At 42.2% G+C, this 22,356-nt stretch overlaps 1 protein-coding gene across 3 annotated transcripts in view; it reads left to right on the forward strand.

Moving 5' to 3' along the window:
• The window catches only part of LOC140739502 (dihydropyrimidinase-related protein 3-like), a 223,962-nt gene that overhangs the window by 88,502 nt on the left and 113,104 nt on the right, over positions 1-22,356 (forward strand). For all 3 annotated transcript variants that reach the window (XM_073067857.1, XM_073067856.1, XM_073067858.1), the window contains exons 2-3: positions 8,443-8,531; positions 13,145-13,329. In XM_073067857.1, the coding sequence (XP_072923958.1) occupies positions 8,443-8,531; positions 13,145-13,329 (274 nt within the window). The remainder of the gene's footprint in view (positions 1-8,442; positions 8,532-13,144; positions 13,330-22,356) is intronic.

A 22,356-nucleotide genomic window follows, 5' to 3' on the forward strand; every position in this document is an offset into this window, starting at 1 on the left:
TTGATCTTGAGGCATAGTGTCAGTATATGGAGATTGTGGACTTTCTCCTTGGATTTGCACAAGAAAGATTGCGGCTAAAATTTAAAAGCAAGAAACTTAACCCTAAATGCCTGTTAATTATTATGTTTGCCCTGCCCAGCCATCCATGAATCCAGAATACTTCACCATAGCACCAACCTGTTTCCTCCACAGTTCCAGGATTATTTTTTGCTGTTAGCATCGTGTGCACGAAGATACTGGAATCGGGAGCCAAAACACTAATTGCCAGAGGAACTCAATGGGTCAAGCAGCATCTAGAGTGAAAGGAAAGCTTAACCCAAAATATTGATGCCCTAATGCAGGGTCTTGAAATGAGAGGTCATCCTTCCTTTCCCGTAGCAGCTGCTGCCTGACTGGGATTCTCCTGCAACAGCTTCTCAGCATTGTATGCCTGACTTTGTTCTCTGCAAAGTTTCATGGTAGATTTGAAATGTATGAGGAGTTTGCTGAACTTCCAGCGATTTTGCTATCCTCTTAAACCGATGTTGAGGTCACTACGTCGACAGTGAATATTTGCGCGTCTGGGTTTATTTTGCGTGCTACAGAGAAATTGGCATGGTCTTCAAATTTCCATATGGTAAGGCTGATGAAAAACTGATTGCTTTAGGCTGGTAAGGATTGTCACAAGGTTTTAGCATTTTCGGCATGTGTAACAAAGGGGTGCATAAGGACTGAATTAGCTTAGTAATGATCATCTAATTGAGACTTCTGCTGAGTAAATTGCCTGACTCAATACAAGTCTTTCATTATTGTATTTGCATCTGTTTTTTTCCAGTTTTATTTACAAAACCTTTGAATACATGGGAACGCAAATGGCCATCTGTCAGGCTTCCTCTTTACTTAAGTAACATGCGGCTTTGTGTGGGATATAAATTCATTGGTGACTTTCTCTTCATGATCACATTTGATATCTCTCATTTTGGTGTTCTGCCCATTCACGTTGGAGACGCAGGAGAGTGCGTTCTATGATTAGCTGTAAGCACAAAGATACAAAGTACATTTATTATGTAAGTATCTATGCAGTGTACAACCCTGAGATTTGTCTTCCCCACAGACAGCCATGAAGCAAAGAGAAACATCAACCCCCCCCCCCCACATGTGCAAACAAAGAGCAACAAAAAATGTGGAAAAACACAAGAGTATAAAGCACAAAATCAAAGGAGTCCATGCACATTCAGTTCAGCTCAGTGTTTGTTATCTTCAGGTTGCCCCAATCCAAAATTGCCCAAAATAGCAGCAAAAAAAGGAGTGACCAGAAAGACATCTTAACATGAACTACAGAGTCCAGTTCACAAACCTTGTCGATTAAACCTTGTCCAAGATCCAGAACTCGGGTACCATCCTCCGATAGCATCGAGGGGGAGAGAGAGAGCATTTGAACACAGACACGTCTTCCTTCAGCAGCAGCGAGCGAAAGGCTGGTAGAAGGTACTGACCACTCACTCGCCTTGATGATATCAATCTTCCTCAGCGCTTCAGTTGGCAAAGTCGGCGAGAAATGGAGTCGATCACGGGCCGTGCCCCATCTCCAGGCTTCTTGGCCTTGAGGCTGCAGGCTTTACTTGAAGCCTCACAGAACCCGCTCGAAGACAGCGAAGCGACAGATTGCTCAAATGGCCCGAAAACACACCAGTAAAACGGAGAGCACAACTGCTGAATCACAGGCTCCCACAGTAGCAGAACCATTTTTGAAAGAAAAAAGGTGTGAAAGAAATAATTTCATGAACCATCTGGAGGATATCGCCCTTGGGTGTGTTGTTCGCAAACACCATCTTCTTAACAAAGCTTTGTTTTTTATGTTAAAAAAAAAATACTAGAGTGTATGGGTGGGATGCATTATGAACCTGTGGTTAGGTGGAGAGCAACCTCTTTATGGAAGGTACCTGTAGGCTGAGCAACTTTTACTGACTTTTGCTTTGGTTGATCATTTAATTGCTTGGATGAATGGAAAGTTTTGTTTAAAATATTGAAACCTGGATGAAGATCTGTTCATCTCATTTTATTGCATTTATTAAATGAAGGTTGATATATACATGCTCGATTAAAAATGAACAATTGCATCTTGATGTTTGGAACTCATGGTGAGCAGGAAGTGGCCTTTTCTTTGGAAGGGAGAAAGGACAATAGAACGTGCAACTGCGGTTTCTGTCCATGTGCCTGCTATCCTAGGGCTGCCTACGATGTTAAAGACTCAAAAATGCTTGATCAGCCTTGCAATGACCTGCAGTCTGGTCCCCGATTACAGGTCATTAATTTTCCCTTCACCTGATGCTTTGGTAGACTCAGGTCCTCTATCTTACCCCGTGCTGTAACAGCTGAGGTTAGGATTCGGGCTGGTCTTCATACAATTGAACACAAGGGCCGTGTGTACATTATGTTGTTAGTTTTGCCAATTTCTAAACAATAAACAATTGAGTTCTGTTCAGTTCGAATGAGCAGCTAATCCCAGTTTAAGCCTACGGAGGAAGGTTTTCCCCTTCAGAAGTGTTCATATACTGAGTTGGCACCATTTTGAAGAGCAACGTTGGCAATATTTATTACTCGATCTTTGGAGTATCTAACTATTGTTGCCCAGCTATTAGTACAAGCTTGTGTTACTGCCCATTGCGCCACTGTCCTTCATCTCTGGTGGTGGTCTGGGCTTCTTTCATCATGTCAGTAGCTTCCTCTAGGTTTTCGCTGCTTTCAGTCATGCAAGTCCCAGGTGGAGACTCAGGAATACTGTTGCACTCCAGTTATAGAACATTACTGCTTTTGTAACAGTTTTGTTTTACCAGTCAGGGTTGTTAGACGTGAGCTGAACCCCTGAACCTGGAGGACCGATGGACAACCCTTAGTCTGGCCTCTACCCTTTGACCTATTTGGTGTGGGTGATCCTACCAAGAGCCAAAGCACAATGCCTTGACTGCAACCAAAATAGCACTCCGGGTCATTGAAAGACACAAGCCTCCAAGCCATGACAAGGTTGTGGTCCTCTTGGAGGTTAGTGGGAGCTTGCTCTATGCAAGTTGGCTGCTGGATTCCTCGCTTTATAGAAGAATTTACAAGTATATTTGGATAGTTCTGAGAGTTGTTATGCAAGTTTCCTTTTAATGCAGTAAAACTCTTAAGAGATTGGTTTCTCCTCTGGCTGAAAAGTTTAGAAGCAGAGGGCACAGTCTTAGAAGGTCAACCATACTAGACATAGATGAGAAACTTCTTTGCTCTGTGGCCGTGAAGTCCAAGATAGCATGCTGACCAAGGTTAGTGTTCCATCCACACCAAAACTTGTGCGTACTTGTTCCAGAGTATATAAATGCTATCCTGCCCCAGATTAAGTGTTTTGACTAATAACTGTTTCAAGGCTACATAACAGTGCAGTGACATTTCACATTTGACCAACCCATTCATTACAAGAACAAAAGATAAAGGAGAAGATAAATCAAATAGCATTTGATTCGCAGCTGAAGGATGTGATATCAAGGGTGCTGATGAAAAACTTAGTTGAAGAGCTTGGACCTTAGAGGAGAGCTCTGGCAGAGAAATTCCACAGCTTCAGAATTGGCTGCCCTGGAAGAGGGAAATGTGTAGGATCCAGTGGTGGATGAACAAGATGGGGAAGAGCAAGGCTAAGAAAGGATTTGTTTATAAAGATGAACATTTTAAATTTATGGGAATATTGCAATAATTACGAACAAGATTGAGTGAATGTTGTTCTATTGTCATATCTTAAAAATCCAAGCACTTTGAGATTGTAAATCCTGTTAGCAAAATAAAATGGATCGTGACTGTATAGCCAACAAGCAAAGTTCCTTAAGGTGGCTTCAAGCAAAAAAACACTGTGAGCTGCAGCATTATTATTGCTGGAGCCATAGATGGCAACGCGCCCTGAAGCTCCCTGCCCGTGTTTTGCAGAAGCGAATGTGCTCTTTTGGAATCAGTGTTTGTGGATGAAAGGGGAGGGGGAGGGGAGTGAAGGAACAGGACTAGCTATTCATTGTGTGCAGCTGTACCCATCTTCTAATTAACTCAATTAAGCTGCAGTCAGGGACTGAGTCTATAAACCTCCATCAGCGTGAGCTGATCAATTCAGCTTACAGCATCTCCAGAAGCATTACAGACAGAATGTTCATAGCACAAAGCTTCATCTGTTGCTGATGCTTCTGATTCTGCTTGTAGATGTACAACTCCTGTGGTTCTGAAGGCCTGAAGCATTTGCAGCACCCCACCGTTACTAGGCCACAAAGCTCTTACAACTGACTTTTTTTGCATCAGTTTTAGAACCTAAACCTAATTAAGGCTGAATTTTGATCAGGTTTGAAAAGTGTTAATGACTACCAGTTCTGGGACTCTGGTTTAAAACTCTTGAGTTTCTAGATTCAAGTCTTTGATATGTGGCTCGCTCAGTACATCATTAATGACTCTTTATATTGCTTCTTAACGTTTCTCTTGTCAAAGGAGTCTGCTGTATCTTGAACAGGGAAGTGTTCTCTGTTGAGGTTCTTTTCACAATACGTGGCATTATACAGCAATGGAAAAGTCAGGCCTGTGTGTAAAGATTGAAGCCAATAGTCAGAATTTGACCAGCTAATGGGCAATCAGTTGCTGATTTTTTTGTTGTGTGTTTTGTTATTGCCATGTGTATTAGTAAGAAGGTTTTGGTGTTGTAATAAGGTTCAAGCTATTAACAGTTCTTTCTGGCTTGCCTGCTTATTTTCGTGGGAATATTTGGGGAGGGAACAAAGAAGAATCTAAGCTTTTACCCCGTAATGATCACCAAATGTTGATGCAAACACACTCGCTCATTCTGTTGCACTCCCTAGTCCAAACTAATCAACTGTTAACTGGAATAGCTCCTGTCAAATTGTGGTCTGGATATTGCAGCCTGGCAGCACAAACACAGCATCCATTGTAATAAGCCACCTCCCAGCATGATGATGCTGGAGTGTTAAACTACCATGCCACCTTATTTTAACTTCATGTTTCCAGCGCATGCAATTCTAATTCAAAGCGGCAGTAGTCAAGTACTGTTTTTAGACATGATGTCACTGAGTAAATGACTCCCTGTGTGCATTCCAAAATTGTCCTCGTGTTTTGAAAAATGCACTGCTCCTAATGTTTGAAAGTGTGATTCAGTAAATTAAATAAAAGTGTGTCCGAACAAACTTTGGCAAGTTCACAACTTGTCAGAGTTAGAGAGAGCTATGGAAAGGAAGTGAGCCGTTCAGCCCAACAAGTCATTTCTACCAGGTGTACACACTAGGAGCAAGTTACAGTGGCCAATTAACCTGACAAATGCACTTTTATTAGCACGTGACAGGAAATTGGAGCACCCGCATAGACATTGCATTCACCTCTATAGATCACATCTATTTCTGTCACATGATGATGCTGAAAATCTAATTCACACTTTTGTATCAAATGGGCCAGATTACTGCAATGCACTTTTTCCTGGCATCCCAAAGTAATCTACTGACAAACTTCAATTCCTTCAAAAAGCCACTGAGAATTTTAACTAGTCAGGATGAGGGAACATATCACTCCCATCCTAGCTACACTGCATTGCTTTCCTGTATCTCTTAGGATTGATTTTAAATTTCTCTTATCCATGAAGCTCTCAATGGTCTGGGACTGGAGTACGTCACAAAATCACTTTTGTGTTATAATCCTACTCAAGCTCTCAGTTCTTCTGCCGGTCTCTTAAATTTAAGCAATCTCCCACAAAAGATAGTTGGTCAGCTTTTTTTTTAAACTACATTCCTAAACTGTGGAATTCAATGCCTAAAACTATAAGGGATGTTTATCACCTTTCTCCCATGGTCCACTCTCCCCTCCTGTTAGATTTCTTCCTCTCCTGCCCTTTACCTTTCCCACCTACCTGGTTCAACCTATCTATCTATCCTTCAGCTTCTTCTACCACCCCCACACCCACTTTTTTTAATTCTGGCATCTTCCCCCTTCCCTTCCAGTCCTGAAGAAGAATCTTGACAACTGTTAATTTATTTCTATAGATGCTGCCTGTTCTACTGAGTTCCTCCAGCATCTTTTGTGTGTGTGTGTGTGTGTGTGTGTGTGTGTGTGTGTGTGTGTGTGTTTGCTCTGGATTTCCAGTATCTGCAGAATCTCTTGTGTTTATAAGGGACGCAAACTCAGTTGACACTTTAAACACTGGCTCAAAGCCTATTTATTTAACCTTGATTTTAACTAACATCTTTTTGTCTTTTATTTTCATGTTTGCACTTTATCCCATTGTAAAGCACTTTGAACTTCATTTGTACGAAAAGTGCTCCAAAATGTTATTGTTATTAACTCCCTGTGTCTTTCAGTAGGCTTCAACCACGTGTGCACTGGATTATTTACAGATTTGGCACCTATTGCAGAGTCCAGATTCTTCTTCTGTGTGTTTTTTGACTTTCATACTTCATGCCAAGGTTGCTTTTAATTTAGACTTTCGGTGACAATAGTGGGTTGTGGCTCTTTTAGCCATTGAAGGTGATGCTATCTAACACCAGCAGGATCTTTCCACTTTCCTTTGAATCTGCTACTCTCCTTTCCTCTGATGGTGTTTGATGAGCAGGCATTGGGCTGGGCTGGAATTGCTGGTGGTAATGAAACGAACAGTAGTGCTCAAAGTTTTTAAAATGATTAAAGGATCTAGAAGGTACATAGAAAGAAATTCTAGTCTCTGAAGAGTCTAGAACAGGAAGCATAATCTAAATTAAAGCTAGTTTTTCCAAAAAAAAGTATTAGTTAACTATACCTTTCTCCCCAGGTTATTTTACCTGCAGAGGGGTTGATTAGAATTATGAAACTAGTAGATTTTGCTGCACATGGTATTATAGGTTAAAAGACCATTAGCTGCTATCTGAATGAATAATGAAGTATTTTTGAGAGATTGAATGGTCTACTCTTATTTGTGTTTCTTACGTGATAGACAACCCCAAGGGGGTTGGTTGTAGTCCACTGGCTAAACTCATCAGTGTTGTGGTTAATGCTTTTGGATTGCAGTCGAGGACAGCCATTTGGGTGGGTACTGGGGCAGCTGGGGACTGTTGCTCCTCAGGAGAAGTGCCCTTGAGAGAGTGCACGGGAGAATCTGTAATGCTGGTCAGTTTATCGTGGGTGTGTCTTATTCAGAGGGAACTTGAAGGGCTAGGAAGAGAGCGAGCTAAGGAGGCAGAGTGTGTCCTCTGGAGGGATTTTCAGCGTGCAGCTGCAGCTCTTGTGTCTCGGAGCGAAGTGGGTGGGGGGAGGGGGCAGCCCCAATAGAGGCAAGCTCTACTCTGATCTAAATTAATGATGGAGCAAGCTTCAGGAGTTCGGGTAGCTAAATCCTGTTCCTAATCAGGCAACTGTTTTATGTCCTGTTCCTCCATTTAAAATAAAAGTGAAATGCTTTCATGCAAGTTGACCATGCCATGTGTTACTTTGATGTGTCTGATACTTTACTGTGCCACATACAGAGACCACTAATGTATATGTTTGCTTGGTGCTGTCACCGGTTTTTTAGCCTTGTATTTTCCCCAGTCTCTGTGCTGTGTTTTATAGGCAAATCCTGTTCTCTTGCTGGACTCATTAGACCAGGAGACTCCTTGAAGTTGGCACATCAATCAAGGGCAAAGTGACTGGTTTAATATACGTATACATCAGAGTGGACCTTTTATAACCTGCTTAAAACTAAAGCTGGAATATAAAGAGTTTATAATAAACGTAGTATCCTGTGGGGGCAATAAAGAAATATTGCTTATTTCTTTCTCAACTGATCTTTCTTTGCATATAAATCAAGGAACCAAATTATTATTGCAATTAAAATGGTGCAACTAGTTTGTCCTTTTGCCTGTTCTGTTGTGCACATAGACTGATTAATATACTTGCACCGCATTTTTGGTAAAAGGGGAGATGGGGTGCAGATTAAATATTTCAGCTATGACCACAAGTGGCCAATTAACATTAGTGGTAAAACCTTGCTTGTCCAAATTTGGAAACATCTGAAGTATTGTTAAGAGTTGAATGCAGATTGCAAATCAGACATATTGTAGGTTTCCAGTCTTTTCATGGAGTATGATTTTTGAAGGGAAACTTTGAAGGAAATGACTGTGCACTATTTGAATTGATCTTGACTGTGAGATGCTTCCCAATCAGTATTTTTATTGCTGAGGTAATGGTGTACAAGTAAAAAGAGCTGCCATTAAAAGCCCAGTTCCGTGGCTGGGTGGCTGCAGCGATGCCTGGGAAATTGCTTGTGATCCTTGGAGAATTTGGGAGCATCTGAAACATTCTGAGTATCTGTGTCCTCTGCAAGAGTTGAACGGCCCCAGATGAAACTTTGACTGCAGAACTTAAGTGTCTGGTTAAAACTTGATGTCAGTTGACTTGTAATTTTACTGATGAGCTGGCAATAACTCCTGTGTTTCCAATCCCTAGAGTGACCGACTGTTGATCAAAGGAGGCCGGATTGTCAACGATGACCAGTCCTTTTATGCTGATCTCTACATGGAAGATGGGCTCATCAAGTATGTAACGTTTTTTCCCCAGTGATTAATCTAGTGAAGAGCATGTCTCACTGAGCCAGAGAGGCAGCAGCACTCTGGATAACCCATCAAACCAGTTTCAGAATTTTAATTTGGTAAAAGTTCTGGGAAATTGGAAAGAAAAGGGAGGCTGCCATTATCACAGTAGTTCTCTTGTACTTTGTAGAATGTTTGTGTTTTTTCAGTTATGAGATACTTTGAAATCTAGCCACAGTGTTGCTGTAGATCATTAGGAGATCCCACTCTTAGCACTTCAGTGGAGCCGATTTGCATCCTTGTCTGGCATAACTGCCTGATAATATGACCCAGCAAACTATCTAAAGATCTTTGACAGTGGTTCAGGAGGTTGGCCACCACTATCTCGTCCCTGCCCCCTGCCTGGACCTTGATGGTCACTCAGATAAGGTCAGCACCTTACTTCCGGGGTGAAGGTGAAGTACCTGTGGTTGTGCCTTTCCAGTGATTCATTGCTCCTGCACACTACAGCTGGAGGACTATCTCTGTACCCAGCTTAACAAGGCCCTAAACTCCTGATCCTTGTAGTTGTCAGTTAGCTATCTTTTCTTCGAGGACTCTGCTAAGGCATGTGGGATAACATCCAGTCCATCGCCACTTTAAGTGGTACAAATTAGGTTTAATCACTAAAGATATGCTGCAAGTCGGTCAGGAAAGGGACACATGATGATGCACTAATGACCGTAGCCTCTCTTCACAGGTGCACGGTTTCACAAGGAAACACGAGTGACGTGAGTACATTACAGGGCACGTATTGTACCAAAGGTACAATAAGCATAAACAAAAAGTGTCCTGTCTGTATTTACTGTACACATCATGAATAAGATCAGAAACAACATACTTTACACTGGCTGGTCATTAAACCAAAGTTTTCAACCAACATCTTGTCAGGTCTGGTGGCCATGGGTGATTCCTTAATTGTACGTTTCCAGCACCGCTCAGTTTGCCCCAGTTTTCCTTCAGCAGATTTGTGGACAGGCTTTCTTAAAACTAAAGTTCCATTTTTTCTTATTTGCTTGTGCCACAAGAGTTCATTTCAACCCACTGAGTCTCTGTCAGCTCACAGATCAATCCCATTCCCTGCAACGTCCTCTTCCCGGGTTCTGCCATTAGTCTACACGCCAAGGACAGTTTACATTAGCTTCCTTGCGTGCCTTGGGGGAGGAAGTCGGAGCACCTGTTGGAAAGCCACACAATCACAGGGACAAGGTGCAAACTCCTCATCGCACCCAATGTCAGGATGGAAGTTGGTTGGTATGTGTTTTTGAGATGGTGTGCCATTTTCCTTAAATAGTACTTTAGTTTGGCATACACAGACCACCAGACTATTCATTGTCTGTGGTCCAGGCCAGGCTAGAAGAACACAGAAAGCATGAGGTTGCAGGTCCTGAGTTATAAAACAAGAGATTAATTAGAGGCATTTATGATTTAGGTCCACTTGCCTCTTGCTTTCATTTTCTGAGAGATGCAAATATGGGGGCTGCAGAAAGGATCCAACTGCACTGGATTGTAAGAGCTTGCTTAGAATCACAAGAAGCAGTAGTTGCTGTCAGCACGTGTTGGTTGAAACCTTGGCACCCCTGTGATTTTTTTTGGTATTATCGGTACCGGATATTGAAAGAATGTATGTGGTTGCATCTCTCAATGCCTTGCAATTATTTCTAATCTTGAATTTGGTTGGAAAAAGCTCATAGGATCATAAGGCTTTCTTCCATTGATAGTCCAACTGTGGGCAGGCTGAATTGGTTGATTACATTCTCGACCATGGAGTCAGAGTTTGAAACCTCGTGATGATTACACTATAATGACATTATCGACCTTTAGTATCATGGTCTGACTTAACTTGACCTTATTTGGAGCTCCTTTACCATATCTGAGTCTGGGTTCTGGAATCTCAGCTGGAGGTGATGGTGACTCATAATTCCGATGGGGGGAACTGGTTATTGATGGTTGATGTGGTTTTTGCCTGTAACCTAAGCTAGAAAGTTGGGAGAGGGCGTGCAGAGGAGTTGCAGAACAGAACTGGAGGAGACCCTTCTGGGTGAGGTACATCCTCTCTACTAAGTCCCACCTGATGTTCTAGAGCAGAAGTCAGTAACCAAGGAGTGTAAAAGCTGTCTGTTTTGGGAGGGTGCTGGCTGATCATTCCTGTTGTCCTGGGCTGACTGTTTGGCCTTCCGTGCCTCTTTGCCAGAATGGCCGTCCCTAAAGGCGGCTCATACAGCCACAGTCTCACAGCAGCAGAGACCTGGTTGTCCTCAACTGTTGCCTGTCTGGAGCTTCCACCTTCTCCCTCTTTTCATGTGAGTCTCTTCCCACTGTCCCAAAGACTTGTTTAATTGGCCACTAGGTTGTCCCGAGTGTATAGATGAATCTGTGGAGAGTTGATGAGAATATTTTGGGAAAGAGGATTAATGTAAATGGGTGATTGAAGGTTTGCGCAGTCTCAGTGGGCTGAATGGCCTGTTTCCCTGCTGTATCCCTCAATGCTTGTACAGTTGTCCTTTATAGAGTGCTGCAGCCATGTGTAAAGAATAATGGTGTTACTTTGCTTCTGGCCCTCAGACAGAGCTGATCCATACATCTTGAGGTTTCTACTATTTCTGATACCACCCACAAACTAACCACACAGCCTTAGTCACCAAAGGCTATTAATTGTTTAGTCTTTGTCTTTTGAGCTATTTTCATGATCAGCATTCATTTTTTTCCAATTCGTGAGCAGCATTCTTTCTGAATGTCTTTGTATGTGGCAGAGGAGAGCTGTTGATCCTGGCTTGTTGCATCATAACCATTGGATGGACCAGTGCCACACGGTGGCAAAGTGGTTAGCACAACGCTTTACAGTACAGGCGACCAGGGTTCAATTCCTGCTGCTGCCTGTATGTTCTCCCTGTGACCAGGGGTCCCGTGGGTTTTCCTCTCAGTCCAAAGGCGTACTGGTTGGTAGGTTAATTGATCATTGAAAATTGTCCTGTGATTAGACTCGGGTTAAATAGGGGGAATTGCTAGGCAGTGTGTCTCGAAGGGCTGGTACAGCCTATTCCATGCTGTATTTGAACAAGTAAAACAGAAAAAATGATGGTGGTGGTCTGTAGCCAGAGCTCCGCAGTTGCATCTGATGGCTGGCTTTGAAAATCAGAGCATAGGGGTGTTGAATATAAGTGTTGGGTGTTCTGCTGATCGTTCAGTTTGTTCGTACGTTGTTTGATATGAAACAGAGGTACAGCAGTCAGCTGGCAGTTAAGTGTCCCTTGGGCGTAGGAGAGGCGAGGAGGTCAGAGCTGTCCTGCTGGAGACCTGCATGCGTTAGTGAGTGTTGGGTGGGGACAGGATTGCACTTTTTCACTTTGGAAATAAATAAAACAGCAGCTCAGCAGGTCAGGCAGCATCTGTGGAAAGAGAGCCACCATTAACATTTCAGCTCTACCTTTTCTTGAGGAGTTACTCCTGATGTTGGTGTGCTTTATGTATTTCCTATGTAATCAGCTGGGATGTCAGCACTTTTTGCTCTTGTTCCATTATTTTGCTTCCATATATTTCCTTTCTCGCCTTCCCGCCCTCTCACCCTCCCCATTCACTTCCCATCAGTCACGTCTCCAGCTGCCACTGTCTGAGTCAGCCTGTGGACAGTGTTTTCACCATGTGGGAGTCAGCACTCCTTGGAAAAATCAGGAGGGGAAAGGAGTCCTGATGAAGGGTCTCGGCCCAAAATGTCGACTGTACTTTTTTCCAATAGATACTGCCTGACCAGCTGAGTTCCTCCAGCATTCTGTGTGTGTTTGGATTTCCAGCATCTGCAGATTTTCTCTTGTTTGTGAAAGGATTACAAGAGCCTTTAATTCTGTTGTGCACAGCTTTGAGGAATTTAGCCTGACATGGGGTAAAGATCTAATGTCTCTCAGTTAAGAAAAGGCAAATGTCCAAATTTCCTGTTGCTAATCACTATCCTGATAGGGAAGGAGGAGTGGGAGCGTGCCAGAAACAGTGGAATTGGAGTTCACTGTGATTTCCCATTTACTGGATGGCCAGCACTCAACTCCCAGTTGCATCATTAGCCATCAGCAAGTGCTGGGGAATGACTGATGGGAGGAGTAAAAATGGACAGGAGTAAATAGGATTAAAATGCATTTGATTATTTATAGGCAGGAAGAAAACTGGAGAAGTGACACAAAAGAAGGAAATGCTGAGGGTACTCAGCAGGTCGGGCAGCATCCACAGTAAGAAATCAAATTAACAATCAGGTTGATGACCTTTCATCGGAAGAGCCATCTTGATTCCCAGCATGAGTAGGCTGGAGGAACTAAGGTGGATACATATAATCAAAGAGGCCTTTAGCTAATGGAGAACTTTAACTTGGTAGCTAGCTTATGATTTCCTCAAAGTACTGATCACATTTTAAAAATTCTTTTAATTATGCAGTTTATTGGAAATGTAATAAGGTAGAAATATTTCCCCTTTGTGTTGCTGCCACTGCTATTATGAAATGTATTAGAAATCTACCTCAGTAGATTCCCCTTCATCTTTTTTCAAAAAGGATTTCAATCATAAATAATAAAGCAAAGCTGTCTTTCTCTCGTTAGGCAAATAGGTGACAATCTGATTGTCCCTGGAGGAGTGAAAATCATTGAAGCTAACGGCAAGATGGTTATCCCTGGGGGAATCGATGTGCACACCCACTTTCAGATGCCTTACAAGGGGACCACCACTGTGGATGATTTCATTCAAGGAACAAAGGCTGCCCTGGCAGGTGGAACCACCATGATAAGTGAGTCAAGCAGCCACCTCACTCATATTTAAAAACACATCTTTTTAAGCTGCCTTTTATTCGTAGCAACTTGCTTTTCTGTACTGCCTGTTCAGTGCGTCCAAAGGAAGCTTAAACAACACACTTCAACAAAGCACAATGTGTATCAAGGAAATGTTTCATATGTGAATGTTTTCTTTCTCTTGTCAGTCAAGTTTTAAATCTGCAACTTCCCACCACCAGTTTAGTTTTATCCCTTTGCAATGGATATGTCAAAATTAGTCTCATAAAAGCTGACCGTTGAGTCTTAATTGACTGCGTGGACTCCAAGTTTGGGATTGAGCGGACCAGAATTCCTCCTGTTTTTGCATTCTTCTAAATGATTGCAGATCAACAATAAACTGAGAATTGAGAGCTCTGTGTACAAGGCTCACATCTTCCTTCTCTCTGTCCAAATATTGTATGCAATATAGGTGACGACACAACTCAAAACGTGTCCTGGTCTTGGAGACTGTAGAACAAATGATGTATATTAGACTGAGAGCCTGAAGGATCTGAGATGTGAGCAATATTAGAGTATTTTGAAGAGGATGGAAGATAGAAAATGAAAGCTCAGTCCCAGAGCATGTTTAAATCTCACTCTAGATACTGGTAAATAGAGGTTGACCCAGGCTTTAAATGGGAAAGATAATATAGGATGAAAAGAGAACTTCCTCTTCATTGAGGTTATGAAGGATCCCCTAATCAGTGGTAGCCCAAGTACGCCATTTTAAAAAACCTTTAGAGCAGGGGTTCCCAACCTTTTCTATGTCATAGACCAATAGTATTACGCAAAGCGTTCATGGACCTCCGGTTGGAAACCCTTGCTCTAATGGGTGATGTAGTTTTGGTGAAAGGATTTTCTGAAAAGTGTGAGCATTTTGGGTGGAAGTGGAATCTGGAACTGATCCTTTCAACCTTTTGACTCAATGACTATGACTTGGAAAACTTCCTTGGTTAACTAAAGAAGCTGAGCAAGAGTGTTCCTTTTTATTTGCTGAAACTAGCTAAGGAGTTTTTTGCCTTTAGGAATTTTTACTCAGGGAGAAGGAGGCAGAAAACATTGGCCAAGTCTGACATCTAGTAGACTGCTCTGATGTGTCCTTTTCCCCGTTTTGTTTGTCATCAGTGTGGTTCTAATTGGAACTGAGGGATCATCAGGAGACAGATATTAATCATCGTTTGGAGGAAACTGACTCAAAAGTGAATTGAATGAGCAAAAGCCTAAAGAATGGTTTTAATGTTTATGGGCAGACAAATGGTATAAAGAGAAAGCCTCACCTAGACATCAATCCCTTGTGGTAACACTGAGTGACTACATAGCTGAGTTAGTACATTGCCATCTACGTCAGTTACAAGCAATGCAAAGACACGACAATGTGCTACCATCAAATAATGAATTTCCAGCCACTGGTATCTCCCTCAGGTTGCAGTCTGTGAGGTGGTTACTCCCATAGTTTGTGAAAATGGGCTCTATTGGTACTGTTAGATCCCAATATTAGGAAAACTGAAAGACTATTTTTCGCAAAGATGCATCACTAATTGAGTTCCTGCAGCGCCACTGGAGGCGTAAATGCATCCCCAGATCTGCAGCAGCTGCAGAAGAGTATTTGCACGATGAGTGGGGCCTCTGCTTGTTAACAGCTCATTTGTAAGTGGTGAGAAGTATGAGCCCCACTGTGGCCGTGCTTTAAAATTCGTGCCTGTTAGGTGATGGGTTGGAAAACAACCTGTGCTCCCCTGTGGCGCCTGCTGCTGAGGACTTCCCAAAGGAGTGGATCAGCACACGGTGGCTCCTTGCACAGAGGTTTTGAGAATGCTGTTGAAAATGGACAGAGTGCTCCCTTTATCAGAAAAGTTTAAGGTGAGAGGGGGATAGCTTAACAGGGGTGTGCAGGGCTAGTTTTTGACAGTTGTAGGTGTTTGGAATGGGCTGCCAGGGGTCATAGTGGGCTGCCGGGGGTCGTGGTGAAGCACATACTATAGTGGCGTATAAGTGGCACATGAATATAGGAAAATAGGGAAGCAGGGATATAGGGATATGGCCCACATCCAGCCAAGAGATTTAGTTTAATTTGACATCAAGTTTGGCACAGACATCATACACTGAAAGGCCTGTTCCTGCACAATGATGTCTTGTGTTTGTATTAAAATATAGTTTTGATATTAAAACATATGCAAAACAAAGATTAATTTAATCCAAAGAAAGAAGGATGTGTGACTTAAAGTGTAATTGCCAAGTAAGTGGGAAAGAACTTACAAAATATATCATGAGTTGTCCTATTGGTGTCATTTTGCACTTTCTTTTGTTCCCATACCCTTATCAGGCTTCCACAGAATATTGGTAGCAATTTCTGTTTTCTAGCCATGCTCTCGTATTCCTATGCTGATAAATCCATTTAAGATTTTTCGAGAAGACTTGTTTAACCTGAGATTGGGGCATGGATTTCTATCATGAGTTGAAAAAAGAAGAACCTGGTGGCTGTATGGGCCTGATTAAATCATCCTGGGGTTCAGTGAATCTTCCAACATGGAAACTGTCTCTTCAGCCCACCGCATCAATGCAAACTAGCAGATAACCTTTTTGTTTCACCCTGTGATGACCCTTGATGAAGTAATTAATTGGCTGGGAAGCACTGTGTGTTGATTCTGAACTTGTATGAAAAATGCTGTACACGAGTGATTTTCAGTTTAATGTTTTATGCACTAAATAAGGTTGTTTTTCTTTGGAATTCCTTGGAAAACCAAAATGTTTAACTTCTGTGATATTTAGTGTGAAAAGAGAAAAATTGCACAGGCTTATTGAAAAATGTGGCCTGTTTCTATTTGAATTGCACTTGATGAATAGAGTGGTGACCCAGAATTTCCTGGCAGTGTTGAAAATAAAACAGGCTTTATTCTCAGTCACCATCTATGTTCATGCGTCCCTTCGGTAGATCTTTGAATAGTAGACTGCTTTGGTGCTTGGCTCCCTGGCGGATGAATTCTTGCATAACACAGCTTTCTGAATATGGCCTCATAAGGCAGGGGTCAGAACAAATCCAATGCAAAAATTCTGTTTAAAAATGGTTGACAGCTGGCTTAGCTGTACCCTTGACTTAGCCACCTGTTAAAGGTTTCAAGAAGCATAAATATTTTTGGTATTCAGGTACTTTTATTTTGAGGAGTTCAGTGGTTAGGTGCCCCAGTGAGGACCTTTGGAAATGTGTGTATGCTTGCATGGGTAAATGTCATGTGGAACTGTTAACACCAGGATAATCTGGCCCAGATTGTTCTACAAATTACCTCCATCTAAAGTTGGTCTCTGATGCAATGAGTTACTTGGATCATCCTCTTTGAACCGTATTTGAGCTCCTACTCCCTGATGAGCACTTGGAGGATGGGTGCTCCTGTGACAAGCCTATTGTAGGTTCCAGAGCATTGACCTTTATGTGGCAAAAGCAAAGTCCCTGAATGTTTTTGTGGCAGAGGTTACAAAGAGTCTTAGAGCAATACAGTGCAGATACAGGCCCTCCAGCTGATGATTGTACCCACCCAGCTCGTCCCAGTTTCCTGTATTGGGCCCATATCCCTCTAAGTTCTGTCTCTCCATGAAGCTATCCAAGTGCCTCTTAAATAATACTATTGTACCTCCCTCAACAGCTACTTCTGGCAGCTGATTCCATATATTTATCATCCTCTGTGGTGGTGGTGGTGGAGAGTTGCCTTTTAAATCTTTGCCCTCTCACCTTTAATCTATGCTACCTAGCCCCACCCCAACACTCTGAGGAAAAGACTGTTACCATCCACTAGCTCATCATCGTAAATATTTCTAAGTTTACTTCTCATTCTCCCTTGTTCCAAGCTACAAAGACAACCTCTTGCCAATTCAGTCCTGGTAGCATACAGAAATTGTTCCTGTATTATTTCCAATTTAACCGCATCGTCCTTATAACACTAAGAACAAAACAGTACCCAGTACTCCAAGTGTGCTTCACTAACAGATTTAACAACTGAAACATAATGTCCCAACCGCTAAACGCAGTGCCTTGACTGATGAAGGTCCATGTGCTGATGTCTTTTTCACCAACCTGTCTGCCCATGCCACTGCTTTCAATGAACTCTGCACTTCTAAATCTCTCTGTTCCATTACACTCCCTGGTGCCGTACTGCTCATGGTGTATGACACTGATTCGACTTCCCAAAATGCATTATATGACACTTGCATGTATTGAAACACATACTTCTCGGCCCAGTTTCCTAAATGATCAAGATTCCCTTATCTACAATAGCCAGCTTAATTTAAAAACACCTCTTAATTTCTTATCTGCAAACTTGCTGATTAAACCTGGTGCACTTGCATCCAAGTACTTTATATAATTAACAAATAACCAGGGTCCACGCCTGCAGCACACCACTAGTCATTGGCTTCCATTCCTAGAAACAAAACTTCAACCACCACACTTCACTTCCGAGCTAACTCTGAATCCACCTAAGTAGCTCTAGCCCGATTCCATTGCTTTCCTGATCTTAAGGGACCTTGTCAAAGACCTTACTAAAGTTCAGTAGATGATAACCATTTGCCTGTTCTTATCTACTTTTTTGGTTTCCTCTTCAAAAAAAATCTGTAAAAATGTGTCAAGCATCACTTACAATGTACAAAGCCTTGCTGACAACATCCTTCTGATCAGACTCCTGCTATCCAAATGTTGGTAGGTCTGATCCCCCAGAATTCTCTTCAGTAACTTCCAGACTAATGTCAGGCTGTGACTGGCTTACACTTCTTCCCTGGCTTTTCCTTGCTATTCTTAAACAACGGAACACCGTTAGCCATCTTCCAGTCTTCAGGAGCTTCATCAGTGGCTACCAATGAAGGAAATATCTCCTCAACTTTCTCTCTTGTCTTTCACAAAATTCGAGGACGTACTCAGTCAGACCCTGAGGATTTATTCACCTTGGGTTTGATGTACGGGGGGGCTAAACGTTACTGGCAGAACATGGAAGTGAGGAGTTTAACTTCTAAAAAGAGGAGCAGGCTTGAGAGGCAAAGTGGCCAGTTCCTGTTGCTAAATTGTATGTACATATAATGTGCTTATTTCTTAAAACCAGAAGTTTCAGATAATTTCAAACTTTGGCTCTCCAAGCGGCAGTATACAGTCGGTCCTCCTTATCTGCGAGTTCCGCATGCAAGAATTCAGCCAACCGCAAATCGAGAAAACCCAGAAGTGCTCTTCCAGCACTTGTTGTTCGAGCATGTACAGACTTTTTTTTCTTGTCATTATTCCCTAAACAATGCAGTATAACAACTATTTTGCATAGCGTTTACATTGTATTAGGTATTATAAGTAATCTAGAGATGATTTAAAGTATACGGGAGGATGTGCGTGGGATCTGGATCGAAAACAAATCAGAAGTTCTGTTACTAAGTAAGTTGGAACAGGTACATCCGGTATTATTTAGCGTCAGTCAAATGTTTGTCTTGGTATATAGTATATATTTTACCTTTCTATGCATATAAAATGCTTAAGAACATATGTTTTGGCGCCGAGAGGATCAAAAACCTTAAAACCCAAAACCCAATAATTATTGTTAACCCAATAACCCAATAATAAAAGATGTCCTTTAACATCTGCTGAGGATGTTCTATGAGTCTGTGGTGGCCAGTGCTATCATGTTTACTGTTGTGCGCTGGGACAGCAGGCTGAGGGTAGCAGACACCAACAGAATTAACAAACTCATTCGCAAGGCCAGTGATGTTGTGGGGGTGGAACTGGACTCTCTGACGGTGGTATCTGAAAAGAGGATGCTGTCCAAGTTGCATGCCATCTTGGACAATGTCTCCCCTCCACTCCATAATGTACTGGTTAGACACAGGAGTACATTCAGCCAGAGACTCATTCCACCGAGATGCAACACTGAGCGTCATAGGAAGTCATTCCTGCCTGTGGCCATCAAACTTTACAACTCCTCCCTCGGAGTGTCAGACACCCTGAGCCAATAGGCTGGTCCTGGACTTATTTCCGCTTGGCATAACTTACTTATTATTTAATTATTTCTGGTTTTATTTTGCTATATTTCTACTCTGTTCTTGGTTGGTGCGGCTGTAACGAAACCCAGTTTCCCTCGGGATCAGTAAAGTATGTCTGTCTGTAAACCTCTGCGTTGCTTAATAATAATTGTAGCTTTCATCAGGGCAGGGCCTTTCTCACTTTATCCTTTAAAATTGTTCCAATCGTTGACCGACATAGCCTAACTCTTTTCCAATGACCGATGGCATTTCACCTCTTTCCGAACGCTTTATTATTTCCACTTTATTTTCAAACGTAGTCATGATTATTTTTGTGAACAGAAACACTGCGGATTCAGAGCTCGGCCGCTGAGTCCTAATGTCCATCGCACTGAAACAGGTTAAATAAGGTCTGGGGTTCTGCTGGGTCCGAAGGTCCACCGCATTGAGACAGGTTGAATAAGGGAGTTGAGCATCTGCGTTTTTTGGTATCCGCGGGGAGTCCTGGAACTAATCCCTCGCGGATAGGGAGGGCCGACTGTAATTTGATTCTTTGGAGTGAGGCACAGGGAGGAACTCGTCAGTAATTCACATTACAAGTTTGGGCAAGGAGCTTGATATTTGTGACATTTTCCACTGGTGGTGCTTTTTATGGAGAAGATGTATTGTGGGGGTGGATGGTTGGTGATGGGGACTGAATTAAATCCTTCATAGACATTGAGATAATATTGAACTTGCAGCCCAAAAATAATCAGTAAAGTTATCAACTATCACTTCTCCTTAACATAATTTTAGGGAGCAAGCCCTTCATTGAATGACCTTTAAAGTCAGAAATTAATAGACTTTTAGCCCATTAAATGCCCATTAAGGCAAACTGGCCACCATTGTTGCATCTACAAGCAGCACTGTCACAGGAAAGCATTATCTATCACCAGAGTCATCACCACCTAGGCCGTGCTTTCTTCTTGATACTGCCATCAGGAATGAGACAGAGCAGCCTCAAATCCCACACCACCAGGTTCAGGAACAGTTAGTACCCCTCAACTATCAGTCTCCCAAACCAGCATGGATAACTTCACTCATCTCAACACTGAACTGATGCCATAATCTGTGGACTCCCTTTCAAGAACCCTACAACTCATGTGTTCAATATTAATTAATTTATTATTTGTACTTTCTTTTTTGTATTTGCCCAAATTGTCTTTTACAGTTTTGTTGTTTGTTCATCTTTGTGTGCAGTTTTTTTTTACTGTTGTATTTGCTGTGAATGTCTGCACGAAAATGAGTCTCGGGGTAGTATATGGTGACATATATTTTACTAAATTTAGTTTGAGCATTGAACTTCGAGACATGAGGACATATGGCACTTTTGAATAGTCAATAAACTGAGTCAACATCTTGGCTGGATGTAAGCAATGCCGTGCCATTCTGTGAAGTGATCGAGACTCTTCTGTTGTTTCAACAAGCATTTAACACAAAGATGTATGTGCTTGTGTATTTTATTGATATGCTAATCGCATCACACAAGCAGCAAATTGCCTGAGACCGTAAGGCCTAGGAGCAGAACTAGGCCATTTGGAGCATCGAGTCTGCTCCGCCATTCTATCATGGCCTATTTATTATCCCTTTCAACCGTATTCTCCTTCCTTCTCTCTGTAACCTTTAACTGCCTGATTAATCAAGAACCTATCAACCTCCACCTTACTTGTACCAAGTAACTTGGCCTACACAGTTGCATGTGGCAAAGAATTCCACATATTCACCACCTTCTGGTTAAATAAATTTTTCCTCATCTCTGTTCTAAATGGGCATCCCTCAATTCTGAGACTGTGCCCTCGAGTCCTAGACTCACCCACTCAAAGCAGGTACAGGGTTCTGAGTTGGATGATCAGCCATGATCATACTGAATGGCAGTGCAGGCTCAAAGGGCCGAATGGCCTAATCCTGCACCTATTTTCTATGTTTCTATAGTAAATACCATCCTCACATCCACTCTATCTAGACCTTTCAATATTCAATAGGTTTCAATAAGATCTCCCGCTTTTTTCCAAACTCCAGCGAGTACAGGCTCGGAGCCATCAAACACTCCAAATGGGTAAACATTTCCATTCCTGGGATCATTCTCCTGAACCTCTTCTGGACCCTCTCCAATATTAGTGCCTCATTTCTTAGATAAGGGGCCCAAAACTGCTCACAATACTTCAAGTGCGTTCTGACCAATGTCTTATAAAGCCTCAGCACTACATCCTTGCTTTTGTATTCTTAGTCCTTTTGTAATGAATGCTAATATTGCTTTTGCCTTTGGTACTACTGATGCAATGCACAAATTAACCTTTAGGGAATCTTGCACAAGTCCCTCTGCACCTCCCCATTTATAAACTAATCTCCATTTATAAAATAGTCCATATCTTTATTCCTTCTGCCAAAATGCATCACCATTGACTTCCCACATTATATTCCATTTGCCACTTCTTTATCTATTCAGCTGTCCATTAAAACCCAAAAGTTTGCTGATGATACATCTGTATTTGGTCTCATCTCTAATAATGATGTGACCTGCTATCAAAGAGATGTAGACCGTCTTGCATCTTGTGTTCGTAGCAACTTGAGCTTAATGCTATCAAGACAGTGGAAATGAGAATTAACTTCCATTGACAGCCACCTCTGCCCCACTCCTCCCTCCCCCCAGAAATTAATGGTCAGGTTGTATCTGTGGTGTTGGGCCATTCAAATTCCCAGGGACTATCATTACCAGTATTGAAGTGGGACAGCATGACACACTGATCACTAGGAAAGCCCAGCAGAGATTGTTCTTCCTCTGCCAGCTTAGGAAGCTTAACATCTCGGGCTGTATCCTGATGATGTTTTTTTCTCAGCCGTCATTGAGAGTGTAATGACTACCTCTATCACCGTTGTTTCCTGCGGCTTCCTCCCTCTGAGTCCAGGTTGGAGCGAGTGGCCCTCTCAGTCGAGAAGATCATTGGCTGGCTGCTACTAATGTTAAAAGATCTGTTCATATGTTC

This window comes from Hemitrygon akajei, chromosome 15 (assembly GCF_048418815.1).
Source record: "Hemitrygon akajei chromosome 15, sHemAka1.3, whole genome shotgun sequence".
NCBI lineage: Eukaryota > Metazoa > Chordata > Chondrichthyes > Myliobatiformes > Dasyatidae > Hemitrygon > Hemitrygon akajei.